General features: G+C 40.7%; 2 protein-coding genes across 2 annotated transcripts in view; both read left to right on the plus strand.

Moving 5' to 3' along the window:
* Positions 1-1,483: 1,483 nt before the first annotated feature.
* LOC308316910 (ubiquitin recognition factor in ER-associated degradation protein 1-like) lies at positions 1,484-2,347 on the plus strand (the record flags this gene model as incomplete). Its single annotated transcript, XM_080765695.1, has 1 exon — positions 1,484-2,347. One exon carries the CDS (start codon positions 1,484-1,486, stop codon positions 2,345-2,347), a length of 864 nt encoding a protein of 287 aa, XP_080621821.1.
* Positions 2,348-13,187: 10,840 nt separating this feature from the next.
* The window catches only part of slc4a4a (solute carrier family 4 member 4a), a 71,686-nt gene continuing 70,082 nt past the window's right edge, over positions 13,188-14,791 (plus strand). The window contains exons 1-2 of the mRNA XM_080766635.1: positions 13,188-13,326; positions 13,654-13,759. Of these exons, the coding sequence (XP_080622761.1) occupies positions 13,737-13,759 (23 nt within the window). The 5' untranslated portion in view covers positions 13,188-13,326; positions 13,654-13,736. The remainder of the gene's footprint in view (positions 13,327-13,653; positions 13,760-14,791) is intronic.

The following is a 14,791-nucleotide window of genomic DNA, read 5'->3' on the forward strand; positions in this document are numbered from 1 at the left end:
TTTTCCTGTGTGTGGCGTGCAAGCCGCAGTGTGTCTACGCCCCCTAGTGACGGTTTAAGGACAAATACAGGCTAGTTTGGACTGGTATGTGTCTACTCTGGGCCTCTGGTGGCGGATGGGCTTCGAGCCTTCCACCTGCAACAAATACTGTCTGGACCTCCACAACAGGTAGGCTACTATACAGGCAAGATAAACACATTTGCAATGATGTAATATATCTCTGCTGTCGGGGAGAAACCACCTAACTCCAGGTGGAATAAAGAGAAACCTTATATTACATCCAACATCAAAGTTGGTATTGTGTTGGTATAAAGTTGGTACTTTATACTGTAGCCTATATTGTTAATAATTACTTGCATGAGAGGGGGAGAGGTTGTGTTCTGCTTCAGACAGTTTGAGGGTAGGCCTACAATGGAGTTAGGTGGTTTTGTCCGAAGCACTTTTTAATACTTTTCATTGGTTCCAAATTTGTATAACCAACACACAGACGTAAAGGGTGTTAAATAGCATTTATTTGTGGAAAGAAATCTTAAATCTGAAAAATGGAGTTAGGTGGTTTCTGCCGGACAGCAACGCTATGTCTGCATATAGAAGTTATATTTGTACATAATAAAAAAATTAAAAGTTATTACATAGTGTAACCATTTATTAAGCATTTATATTGTGCTACCAAAGTTCATGTTTTAGGTTATTAGAGAAAGTAAAAGATGAGGGTTATTTATTTATGTATTAATTTGTTCTTCATTTGCTGTTTTTGTGGCCTACTATTTTTATCTTCATGGCGAGAGTAAGAAACATCAACTGTGAATTATTGTCACTCTCAGTCACAACGGGATGCAGACGCAATTCCGACATAGAGCATTAGTCCGACATGTGGGAACAATGGTCGGACTAGCGCTCGAACATGCGCTGCTCCCGTGCTTGCGGTTATGGTTAGGTTAGGGATAGAGGTAGTCACAACACTGCCTGCCAGCCAGGCTGTAAAAAGTGCATTCTGAGCGACTTCAGCAGTATTTGACAGAAGGCACATTAGGCAGTAGCAGCAGGTCCAGCAATTTGTTGTTAGCTCAAAAACCCAAACTGAACTGAGATCTGTGGAATTCAATTATCACATGCATACGGTACAAGACAAACAGATGCTGTTCTAAACGGCTGACCCCTTCGGTGCCATGAAATAAAACGAATGTTTCTAAAGTTACACTCAGTGGAACGCATATCTCCGCAGGCCAGCTGACCATATTTGGTCAAGTCTATGACGTATGACTCCTTTTGGGCAAGGTTTCAGCCCGATCAGACTGTCATCACGCAATGCCATCACAACGTTGTCATCTACTTTCCTCCTTTAAATAAAGCAAATTGTTCAAAAACTTAAGTGTGAGCCTGTACTAACCAAATCAGAACGTTGACCCCTAACACTGTTCTAGACGAAGCCGAATACACCACTGCTCGTTCAAATACTCTAGTCTTCGGGTCATCTTTCAACATGGTTGACCGTTTCTCTGCCCAGTACCGCTGCTACTCTATCTCCATGCTGGCAACCCCATACGACCGCTCTGAAGTGGATAAAGGAGGAAAAATCATAATGCCTTCATCCGCGCTTGAGAATCTCAGCCAGCTTAACATCACCTATCCAATGTTTTTCAAATTAACCAATGAGGACGAGGACAGAGTGACACATTCTGGTGTTCTGGAGTTTGTTGCAGATGAGGGCAACTGCTACCTACCGTACTGGATGATGCAGAACCTTCTGCTGGACGAAGGTGGCCTGGTCCAGGTAGAAAGTGTTAAACTCAGGGTGGCCACTTACTCCAAATTCCAGCCACAGAGCCTAAGCTTCCAGGACATTACAAACCCCAAAGCAGTCTTGGAAAACGCCTTGAGAAGCTTTGCCTGCCTGACAACAGGTGATATCATCGCAATAAACTACAATGAAAGTGTCTATGAACTGCGGGTAATGGAGACCAAGCCGGAAAAGGCAGTATCCATCATAGAGTGTGACATCAATGTGGATTTTGATGCTCCTTTGGGTTACATAGAGCCTGACCATGTGACGGAGCGCACAGAGCAAGGAGATGACACCATGTATGCAGACATGAATGTTGGATTCAGAGCATTCACTGGCTCTGGCAATCGGTTGAACGGCAAAAAGAAGGACGTTGAGCCCAGCCCTGCACCTATCCACACAGGTGATATTAAAAGAGGAATTCCCAACTATGAATACAAAGTCGGCAAGATCACCTTCATCAGAAACTCTAAGCCTAAGAATATGATAGACGAAGATGACAACAAATTCACTGCCTTCTCCGGTGAAGGCCAGACACTACGCAGAAAGGGTAGAAAGCTTTGAAAATTAGTAGAAGAGACTTGCTCATGCAAACTTGTACACTAGTGACTATAGGCTATCTGTCTTACATTCACTGGCCTTTGGGCCGATTCATACTCCTATTTTAGAGCCAAATAAAAGTCGGTTCCGCGCTGTAGAGCCTAAAATTTGACGTAATTTGAGGTTTGGGGGGGGGGGGGGGGGGGCGGGTACCGTCCTAAAGTCGACTCTTCGGTGCTACTGAAAATTTCTGACGAGCTGAAATCATTTCGGCACTACAGCGCCGAAACAGCGGTAAAATAGGAGTATGAATCGGCCCTTAAACAGCTGGTCAATGTTCTCTCTGTGGTGCTTTCACGCCCACTTGCAGTAGTTGAGAGTAGACCTACGTATGTGGCTGTACTGTCAACTTATCCTGATTCTGCCTCGTCTATAGGCAACCACACACCTTTTGCCTCTAGCCATTGGATATAAGGCAGCAGCTGGTAGTTAATTGATGTCATCAATTCTTGTTAAAGATAGTTTTCCAGATGGTTGTTGTTCTGTTGAACAGTGATTATCAACCTTTTTTAATTAAGCACCCGACCCCAGTTTGATACTTTATTTTTTTATTTTTTTTATTCTGGGACCCCTATCCACACTGTAAAATCCTCAGTGTTAATTTAAATGGACCCCATGGCCATGGTGGTGCCCGCCCCGACATTGAAAAACTGTGCTGTAGAGGAGGACTTCAGGAAAAAAGATGCTTGTGAAGACCCCTAACCCTTCTATCTACACTGCTCTTATGTTTGAGGCAAAAGCAAGCATAGATAGTCCACTTGCCAGAATGTGAACCCTGTTGAGTACACCAATGTTTTAGGTTAGAAATGTTGAGTATGGGTCCCCACTCCCCAGCATGTAGATTGTAGAAACTGCCGGATGCTATATATGTTGAGCAATTTTCATAATTGGCATAATATCTGACCATACCATTAAATACCTTTATATTTAATATTGTGAGCTTGTAGATCTGTTCAAGCTGTTACTTTGGGCTTCTTTGTCTGTAAGACCAATTAATCGGACCGATTAATTAATCAGGCTGATTGATTATTGATGCGATTAATCTAAAAACAACTAAAATCGGCCGATACCGATGTGTTTGCCGATTAATCTCCCATCACTAGTCTCGTCCCTATCAGTGCACAGCCTAGATCACATACCGCAGGCATCTCCGAAAGATTTTACTATGAGGTTCAGGTTAACGGGATGAGTGACAGGAAAGAGGAAAGGGAAAGGGAAAATCAGAACAACCCCTGAAAGTGGCTATTGATCTGGCTCTTGTTGCTGCTGCGGATGATGATGTTGTCCTCCTCCCTGTTGGGACAGCAAATGTAACGCTAGTACTTCTAATAGGAGCTTCCCCACTCAAGAGTAAGATTTTAGGAGCTGTTGCGTACTTGGGCTCAAGTAAAAGGGCTCATGGGTCAACTCAACAGAGCAAGATCTAAAAGTGAGGAAGGCACTTGCATGGAGGGCCCTGAATGGCATGGCCAGTGTATGGAACTCCAATCCCCCGTCAAACAAAACTCAGCTTCTTCTACGCGATGGTAGAATCTGTTCAAGCCAACTCTGCAGAAGGCTCTAGACGGGTGCGTGGTTGCAGACTATCGTAATTGCCCAGCTTTATTTATAGCAACCCCAAAATGTTTTGTTTTATCATTCCGCTTGTGGCATCATGTGGGTCAAAACATCATCATCATACTGTACTTAGCAACCACACTTGCAATTTCCCAGAATTGCTAATTTTATGGTGTAGCAATTTCTGGGGTAGCAATTTCCTCCAATCATGATCGAGAACTCATACACAGGATAAATAAGGGACATTAGAAGTGAGGGACGCCTTTGGGGGGCACACAGTACGTCATAGTTACTAAAAAGTCCATAGACTTGGCTGCCATGTGACGTCACAGGGAGTCGGGACACACACAAGCCATTCGTTGGAGGGCCTATAGCACCGCTCAAAAACACAGCTGACAAAATTAGAACTGGAACGCCATAAAACTAAAGCTGCTAAATTATAGGATTCTCTCTCCTGATTAAATGAACTTGGGTATGTGTCTTCTGTGCTGGCGAGCAGCAATTAAGGTGCCAGCTGGTCTCAAAGGGCAACTTGCCTTACTTCCGGACCAAATAAATCACTGGTTCTCACTGGGTCCTTAAGGGGGTTCCAGGGGTCCCCACCTAAATGATTGATTCAAACCAACAGGTCTTTAACTCAGAGAGTGATATGGGGATCCGTGGGCATACCACACTGGGGGTCATTAAAATTAAAAAGTTAAAGAATCACTTTCATAATCTTAGAGTTGCCAGCCCATAGAGAAGAGTTGAGTTGAGTACACCAAAGTATTAAGTTAAATCTGACCCTGCAGTGCAGATATGCTGTTACAGTACATGTATTTTTCAGAATGGACAAAATTATTATAATCTTTCAATAAAGAATGATATGATATATCGACATCGGTAATATCGGTTATCAGCCATAACAGCAATTAATTATATCGAATATCGGCCAAAATGTCTCATCGGCACATCCCTATAGACGAGACTAATATCCACAGTTAAAGTTTGTCACACTGTACGCATATACACTTAAAAGTATCCAGTAAATTCAAAAATTAAGTAAGCTCAAAAATTACACCCGGTGTGAAGTGAGCGGTGCCTACCCAGGTGTTGTACATATATGGACACTTGTGCTGCTAATAGACTAATGAATACAGACTCGTGCTGCTACACACATACTCAAGTGTTAGATCAGATAGCACCGCTCAAAAAACAAAGAGATGATAAAGAATCTGTAGTAAACTACACCATTTGACTTTCTCTTTAGATTTGCGTGATGAGGTACTCCTTTGTAAACTATTATATTAACCACTTTTCAAGATTTGGTCCCTATTTTGGGTTGTGCTCCCTGTCACTGTCACTCACAGTTGTGGTGTTTAGCCCAAAACATATACACATAACATCAATACTAACATAAAACAACACAACCCATAAATGATCTGACCAACAACACATTCCAATGGTACAGAACAATTACATTGAAGGGTCATTATAAATTGTCCTGCCCTTTTTTGGTGAGACTTCTGTTGTGTTTACAATGGACAGTAGGGGGAGACAAAGAACTGAGGATACAGAGCATATACAACCGATTTTTGTACAGATTGGAAAATGAAGAAAATACTAATGTCTTATAATTAAGTTATTACATCAACATTATATTACTTCTAATAGGGGTCTCCCTGTCTCTCCAACTCTTTATTAAACATAAAAAGCATTTTCAGGTTGGTAATACCAATCTTATCCAATCAGGATAGAGATATGAAATAAGTTAAAGTGGGGTTGATAACACAAACAAACTAGAAAAGTGCCCCTCTGTGGCCTCCTGGTGGCGCTATAATAGGCCAATGTGAAAAGGGTGCCATTTCTTCTTATGCCTTGGATGGCAATTGCCATGATTTGAGGCATTATGTTCCAAAAATGTGTTTTGCAAAAATCCACCTGTTGGTGGCGCTATAACAGGCCAATGTGAAAAGGGTGGGATATATTCCGCAGCCTAGTAGGAAAGTCTGTGAAAGATTTCACGTAAATTACATGCTGCGTTCATGATTTGAGGCTTTTTGTTCAAATGGGCAAATCCTGCAAACTTTCAAAGCCAATGTTAGAGATACTCCTCAATTTTAGGCGCAATTAACTATTACAACCATTATTAATTATGAAAGTGTGTAACGATTCGCATGATTTTTGATTTTTTTTTAGGAGTAATATAATAAGAAAGTGTGTTTTTCAAAAGTCGGCCTCCTGGTGCCGCTATAACAGGCCGTTCTGGAAAATATGGGGCAGAGGTTGCATCCAGGGAGTGTGTGTGCAAAATTTGGCATCGAACAGGTAACAGTGCCGGAGATTAGCTGTACACAGACGGACACACACAAACACATGCAAAAAATAGCACTTACCCTTCCTTTAAAGGTGAGCACATGTGCAACACACTGGAGACACAGCTGAGGCCCAGAGGGGGCCTGTCTGTTTAGCTCACAGTTATGTGAGATCGATTACACAGAAATCTCACTGCTCTATGAGTCAAGCCTCAAAAGGGCTTTTCTCACTGCTATACCGTCAAAGTACTGTGCCAACAACATGCCACTTTTACATATATATGTGAAAACTATAAATATAGGTTCACTTCCAGTCACAACACAAGTAACACATTATGTTAGCATTATTGGCAAAAAATGTCCAAACATTTGTGAAAATGGTGATGCTATGGTCCAACAAAGTATAGAGTAGAAAAGTGTGCTCCTCTGTCTGACTGAGCACATCTCTGCCAGGCTGGGTTGCATATAATCAGGACTGTGAGTCATGGGTTGGCTGGTTGTCAACTTGTCAGGGCGTGATTTGATGCTCAGTGCTCAGATCTGGTCTAGAGCCCGCCTACTGGTTCGGTAATTTGCACACATTATGCACACAGACCGGATCTGCAACCTGCTGCAACGATCTATCTATAAATTAGCTTTTTGATCTACCAATTTTCTAATAATAATGATAATGAATGATGAGTGACATTATGTTTTCCCACTCTGCAGCCGGGCAGCAACTATTATGTGTCTATGGAGAACTGTGAGAAGTGTCTAAAGGGAAGAGCATAGCGAGTATTGTGGAGTTCTTTTCTCTCCTATCATTCATCATTGGCTCATGATCATCATCGCTACTGTATATGTTAATATGGAGTCTAATTGGCAAAACTGTTTTAAAAAATGTTTAGCTTTGTTCATCTTGTACTCTTTGTTTTGCTTGCCTTGTGGGCTAAAAGGGACAAGTAAACAATCAGTTGATTGTGGAATAAGAATATAAAGGTAAAATCTACTCCACACATGGCATGCATTCTTTTTGCTCCCCAAAGGCACAAAGAAGATGAGCAAGTTGAAAGCTAGCTAGGCCTATGACAGGATGAGGATGTTAGAAGTATATGCCTTATTGGGACTTGAAGTATTTTTCAATTTCCCTTTTGTGAACTTGACACATGCAGGAATGATGGCAACAATGCATTTGCATTACTCACCCACTTGCCTGAGGAAAGAGGGCAGGCTTATAGCATGTAGGGCGGTAAATCCAATGATTTCAACAGGGCCATATACCGTCCAGCACAAGGACAGAACCCAATGGACGGAATCCAATTGATTGATCTTATCACTTAAGTTGTTAGACAACATGCCATAAAAGATTCCATTCAAAGCCCTCTCTAAAGGAAAAAAATCAAGTCACATTCTAGGCTTTGCATTTCAAAATTGAATTTCACTGCCACTAAATAAAAGTTGAAGCATTCCAGTGGCTCTGTTGCCCACAGCAATGGTTCTCAAAGTGGGTTCCGGGGACAGCCTAGGCCTAGTTCCAGGGGGTCCCGAGCAAAATCAGTCAATAGTTCAAAATCACTTTACCCATTAACAGTATTTTATACTTTGGCCATTTTCAAATTAACGAACTACAAGTTCTAGAAAAGTTCTACAAAGTTAAGAAATAGACTAATTATGTTGTATTGTCCAATTATGAATGACCTTTAGATCCCTGAAGCATTATACTTAACTTTAACTTAACTTTAAATGTAACTTTAAAGCACGTTGCATCAACCATACATCAGAGTTATTTTTCTTTCTTTTGTTTTTATTGTGAACCTGACAATGCGTTGCACCTTAATGACTATTAATCTCACATGCATACCTGCTGCGATGTGGACCTACTTGTTACCACCACTACTCGTTACCACTTTGCACCTTAACCTCATACTGTACAGTATATATCCGCTGGTTTGTGGATATATTAGATTTTTGATTGTCCTTGACATGTTTTTCTTTAGGCCTACTGTTAAATGTTTCTCCTTGCTCTCTCTGCCACCCCCCCCCCCCCCCCCCCCCACACACACACACACACACACACCTTTTGTGTTCTCCTTTTGAAAACAACAAAAACGATGGAGCTTGCACAAAAACAAATTTCACCCAGTTCTCACCTCTAAACCTGTGATGTGACAATAAAGTTGAATCTGATCCTGATTATTGGAAATTGGAATGGGCAGGTTCACTGCGCAATATAAGGACACAGAAGAACATAGGATCTATCATACAGTACTGTATGCTCTGGAAAGACAGGAGTGCATGGTAACTAGCCAAACAGGTGAAAGGATATGGTCAGCACAAATGTTCCTGCTTGATTGATACTGGCGTGATGACAAGTTAACTATGTGGAATGTTCAGTCATTCATGCATGCATCCATCCAGTAGACAGTGTATACAGTAATAGCGAAGAGACACAGCAATATTGAGAAAGAATGTTGCCCTCTGCTATACGATGGAAAATTGAATTGAATTGCTGACATGCTTAGGGGGGTAAATCTGTCAGCAGATGTTTTGCATTATACATGTATGTATGTGGGACAATCCTTTTTAAAACTAACTTCTCTCAGATATGTACGCGGTCCTTGTGTTAGCCTAACAATATTTTGTGTTGTGAATAAAAACATAAAACTTTGTTTTGAGAACAAATTTGAAGTTATGGAAAATACAATGTACAATTGAGCAATTACAGAATGACTCACCCCTTTCCCTCCACCCATGGTGATGAAGTGGGATGACAAAGAATATGTTTAATTAAAACTGGAGCAGTCTAATTAGTATATTTTAATTATCTAGTGGCCACGAGGGAAGAGGAACAATCTGTAAAACAGTTTTGCTCAATAATACGCAAAAATTGCTCAGAAAGAATGTAATCCTATATACTGTATAAACACAATGTAAAGTGTATGACATCAGATGCACATTGAGAATTATTTTAAGCTGCATCTTTTACATTTTGTGTTTTATTGTTTAATCATAATGGAAAATAATGAAATTCAAACGTTTGACACACACAGTCAAGACCTCTGTGTTAATCATCAGTGTAGCCTCAATCTGAGAGTGCACTTGAACGGGTCCATTATATTTGTACACTGGATTTGAATCCATATACGAAACCATACAAATGCTATGCAATACAATTAAAAACACTCTCTTGATGTATAGTACTCTAAGAGAGAGAGAAAGAGAGAATATTGTTCTGCATTGGAGCTCACAAAATGTTTGCCATAAAACAATAAAACCTAATTAAACTCTAGATTATAACTAGAACTGCACTATGTCGAGTGCCTACTTGCTTGTTGCACACAAGTAGGCCATAAATGGCCTACTAGTGCGCAAGCAGAGTGTGCAAGTACTGTCGACCGCTACAAACTGTCAAATCTCAGCTTCTCTGGGAAAGAACGTTTAAAATATTGAATTATTATGTTTAGCTATTTGCTACGTACCTAGTTTTTGGAGATAAAAAAGTAGTATTGTTAAGTATGGTAAGAGACGGCTTTCGATGGTGGCGTATATGTCGATCAGTGTCGGGTGGATTAAAGGAAATGCCTCTATATGTAATTTGTACGTTGATTAGCGGTATACTGTGGTTACTCTGCGCCCCGTTTGATGCGTATGTATCGTAGCAGAATATGACGTCACGTATAACTGGTATAGCTCTCAATGGTGACGTAATAAAGATGTGAATTTACTTATTTACTTACTTACTTACTAATCTTGGATAGTATTGTATAGGCCTACAAAGTTACCTCAAAATACGTCATATGCTGTACAGTGAATAGCATATGACGTCTTCTGAAGTAACTTTGTTGCTTTACAAGTAGCAGTTCACTGGACATCATTCTCCAGGTTCCTTTTTGTGACAGTTTAACCTACCAAGGGCCAACATGTGTTAGTGAATCTCTTGGATGACGTCAAAACAAGCAATGTTAAAGCCAGATTTTTATCAAAGTTAAATATTATGCACCGTCTCTGCAGTTCGGTCCAATGTCAGTTTACAAAGTGACTCTTATGGATTCCACTGGGTGTCTAGAGGTGTCAGCCTACTGTTACATAACCAAGCACCAAAGTTAAATCCCATGTAAAATAGTGTGAAGTAGATAGAGGTTAGGCTGAGTTTAACACAACACCGCATCAAGGAGCACATCAAGCAATGTAGTTTAAAATGTTAGTTATATTGCGTGGGGGCATCCAAAAGTAGAAAAGAAACTTTATGAGCATTAACAACTCTCCACCAATGAGAGATGATCAATTAATCAGAATCAGCAATCAGCTTGATTGTCACATCAACAGGTCTGTGCAGAGAAAAGGGCAGATGTGTTTTTTGAGGTGGTCTTTTTGTGGGGGTCCGTCCCTCGTACCATTTAACACCAGAAATGTAGTGGTCTGGATTGGATGTCTTATGCTATTAGCGTCTTGCTCCATATGGAGCAAGATGTTCCACAATATTTTGACCCATGTCATTGGACAGTATGTACCTACCTGCACATCACAGTTTTACAAGTAAAAAAGTGGGTGAAATTGGAGGCACGGTCGCACAGTCTGTAGTGCTGTCACTTCACAGCTAGAAGCTCCTCGGTTCGATTCCCGCTGGGGACCCTGTGGGCGATGGGGGTGTGTTCTCTCATCCACGTCATCAGTGCCCAACCTGAGGTGGGGGTTGGCGAAAGGGCCTTTCTGTGTGGAGTTTGCATGTTCTCCCCGTGTCCCATAGGGTCACACAAAAAACATGCCGTAATCCTGGTCTCTAAACTACCTCTCCCTGGCCGCCTGATGGAGGGGAAAGTAACTTGTCAGAATAATGTGTTTCTTCCAAGTGCTATGTCCGGCCAGGGAAACTCTCCCATTGTCAGGTGAAAAGAAGCAGTTTGGACTCCTCATGCATAGAAGGAAGCATGAGGTCAGTCTGCTGCCCCCCAGGTTGGTAGAGGAAGTGTAGCGCCCAGGATTACATTAGAGAATTGGCATAGGTTGTATAAACGTGGGATAAAAAAATATAAATTGGCAAAATTTAGTGTGCATATACTTCCCATCGTGTCATTTTCCCAGCATGTTCCCAGCATGTTCCCATCATGAATGTAATCTTGTGTCATGCAAGTCTTCATTGCCAACAATTAGCATAAACTGACTTGTGCTTGTTCAATTTGTACAAGTTTATGTACACGTTATATTGTACTGTCTGAATGTTATCATGCATGCTATACATCGAGTGGAATAAAGTGAATAAATATTATAAGAAAAAGAACTAGAACAAACACAAAATATATATATTTTTTGCTTCAATTTGTGTATTGTAATTCAGAAGCAAACGTGTTTCTCCTCTGATCACCAGACACTTTCTCAGTTGATCTCCCAAACAAGCAATATGGTCAATTTCCCTGAGAACGGCAGGGCCAGAGATTGACCTTCACTTAGTTACCACATGATCTCCTGCCTTAATAACCAATAGTGAGTCACCTACCGAATGACAGACTAGCAGTGACTGGTCAGAAATTAGGGTTGAGCAAAAGATTACCGTAAACCATAATGGCGATACCTCGACAGGACAGTCACAGTCTCAAGATTGCACTCTGCCACTTCTTTACCGTCAGAGTACAATGACTGTAATGACATACAGTATTGTGGAACACATTTGATTTGCAATCAAATGTGTCCCTGGACTGTCAAGAGTCAATGTATATGTAGGCTACTTGGCCAACACCCAACAACATTCAAAGGGGACAACAGGAATCTTCTTTTTTTCATAACCTACACAGAATCCTGACTGAAATATCATAGGCATAGGCCTACCACACAATCATTCTTGAATATGGTAAATAGACTGCATGTATATCACCTTTCACCCAACACATTCACCCAACAAACTATGCAAGGCAGCACATTGGGAGTAGTTGTCTGGCTCAAGAACACTTTGACACACAGCTAGGGGGAGAAGAATAAGGATCCATAAAAATATACTAAAATAATATTTTAACCCCACAGGTTCCACATTAGAAGGATGATAAACCAGAAACAAGGACATGTGTTTTCGACCTATCTATCAGTTAAAATGGAGTTTGAAGTTATGGGTTTGTTTAAAGGGTCGGGCAGCTAAAATTAATTTAAAATATCTAGTAGTAAGTATTGACTCAAGCAAATTAAAAACTGTCCGGGATGTTCACATAAGCCTGAGTAGACGATGAAACCATCTTTTTAAGTGAATTATGCCTGTAATATAGTTTTTTTCCATGAATTAATTTCTGATCAACATCACAAACCGGTATATGGCCAGAGCCTTCTATTGGCACTGACTATAATAATAATAATAATAATAATAATAATAATAATAATAATAATAATAATAATAGACTATACAGGTCTTATTATTATTATAAGATTATGGCTAATCTTCCTCACTGACCGGTCCCTGCAGAACATTGGACCCCAAAACTAGGCTATGATATCCTAGTTTTACATCTGCATTCATCTACATTTAGCCTACCCAGAAACAGCCTACCCAGAAACTGCCTACCCAGAAACTGATTTCAGAATCATTTTTAGCCAGCTACTTTCCTCGAGCTGATTTCAGAGATAAAGAACACAATTAGCTGTAACATCCATAAGAGGTCGCTGTAGAATCAAATTACCCATCTCAATGGTAGGCTTAAAGAAGTAAATAAAGTGGACATAAAGCGAACATCCATAACATTTCTATAAAGAAAAAAGAACGCTGGGATCTCTTGATTCCACACCTGCCAGCTTTAGTAAAAGTAGAGCCCGGCCCCAGGTGTCATAAATTCATAATGACGTATAAGTCTAAGTCTATCCAAACAGCCAGCTAGTAGACATAATAAAAAAAAAGTAGCTATGGGGAATTGCGCAAGAGAGTGAAGGCTCTCGATCTAGTATCGGGTCTGATGGTGATCCTTCAATACTTTGACCTCCCACTCGAGGAGGTGTGACGTTAACAAAAGGACGGTCTTCCAGTCAGATAGGGGAGAAGCATGCTGAACCCTGCAGGAGCGACACAAACTTACTACCCAGCCTACCTACATGACTCATGAGACCGACACGACGGAGACAACAGCCAAAGAATTAGTGGTAAGTGGCTACAGTTTTCCAATTCCACCTGGCAGCAGCCGACAGGTTAACTCTTTTAAGTATGCTACTGTTGATTTGTATATGCATGCAGTGCACAATATAATTTGGTTTTTGACAGCTGCTTTATAACATTCCGTTTTTAGGCTATATTTAGTCTTTCCCCTTATGTTATTTCGGTTGAACTTTCTCTGTAAATTCGTCATTGCTAATTTAATAGTAAACAAATGCGACCAAATTGGACTCTAAATTGATAATTAACGGAGTATGATGGATCTCCCCCTGACTATGAGTAAGAGTAAAACTGATGTGACATATTCCACTCCGCAGGTCAAACATCAGCACGCTCCTCTGCGCTGATCCGCTCTATTCACATTCTGTAAGGAGATTGATCAAACCAGCAACCTGAAGACATGAGCGCCGCCGCCACCAAGAAGTAAGTGGCACGAATTCGGAATTAGATAGCTGTTTTTAATAGATTAGAATTATTAGTATTTTGGTGTAGAAGAGCACAAATGTCGAAACGGAGTATTCTTTTTTTTGGAGACAACAGACAACATGCATTGCAGGGGAAAAGGGCCATTAACAAGTAGAACAAGTATCACAACATTAACATTGACCGTCTGAGAATGTCCAGAAAGGCAAGTTTGTTTCATAGGCCTACTGTATAGGCCTACTGTAATGTTAACGAAGGTGGGTGTGGTGGTGGTACTGTAGGAGGTAAAGGTTCATTCATGGGTGGTAAAATGTGTCTACATTGGCTACAAAAATCATGATGTGATGGTTGAAACAAGCTGTAAAAACTACTTTTTAACAAGACATCAACAACAGTAGTTTGAGTCAAGAATGCAGACTGGAAGCTTGTACAGTGTCATGCCTTCAGATAAATGTTATCTAGTTTCAATGACAACTCTAGGGAGTTGTCAGCTTCTTAGCCCCAATGTTATCCCACCTTATGGCTGAATCATGTTAAATATACTATCCCTGTGACTTCCATTCATCTAGCAGAAGTAGTGGTTGGTTACATTTAGAGGCTGTATGGTTGATAATCACCAAAACTCAGCATTGCTTTTTTAAATTTCACCTGGGATAAAGGCTGATAACTTTAGCCGTGAAACTAGTCAGGTGGCTAAATAGCCCTGTGCCTATCACATAACAAAGATGGGAATTACCCCATAATGCGGTCAATCCTCAGAAGTTTTTGATATCAAGTGTCATCATAGTATAGTCCATAAATTACGGTAATCTTTGAAAAATATTGGTATGTTGGAGGTTATAGGCGGGATTTGCAGCCTGTAGTACTCGTAGACTCATAATATCACTACATCACGTCATGTCAGGGTCTACACTAGGCTGTTTGATGTTTTCACGTTGCAGTTTTTCATGGCTGCATTCACGTGATTACATACAACAAACTCTTCTCCTCACTGATAGTGTGTATGGAGATCACAGCATAGAGCACTAGTAC

The sequence above is a fragment of the Protomyctophum bolini genome (assembly GCF_963924005.1).
Source record: "Protomyctophum bolini genome assembly, chromosome: 6".
In the NCBI taxonomy this organism is placed as follows: domain Eukaryota; kingdom Metazoa; phylum Chordata; class Actinopteri; order Myctophiformes; family Myctophidae; genus Protomyctophum; species Protomyctophum bolini.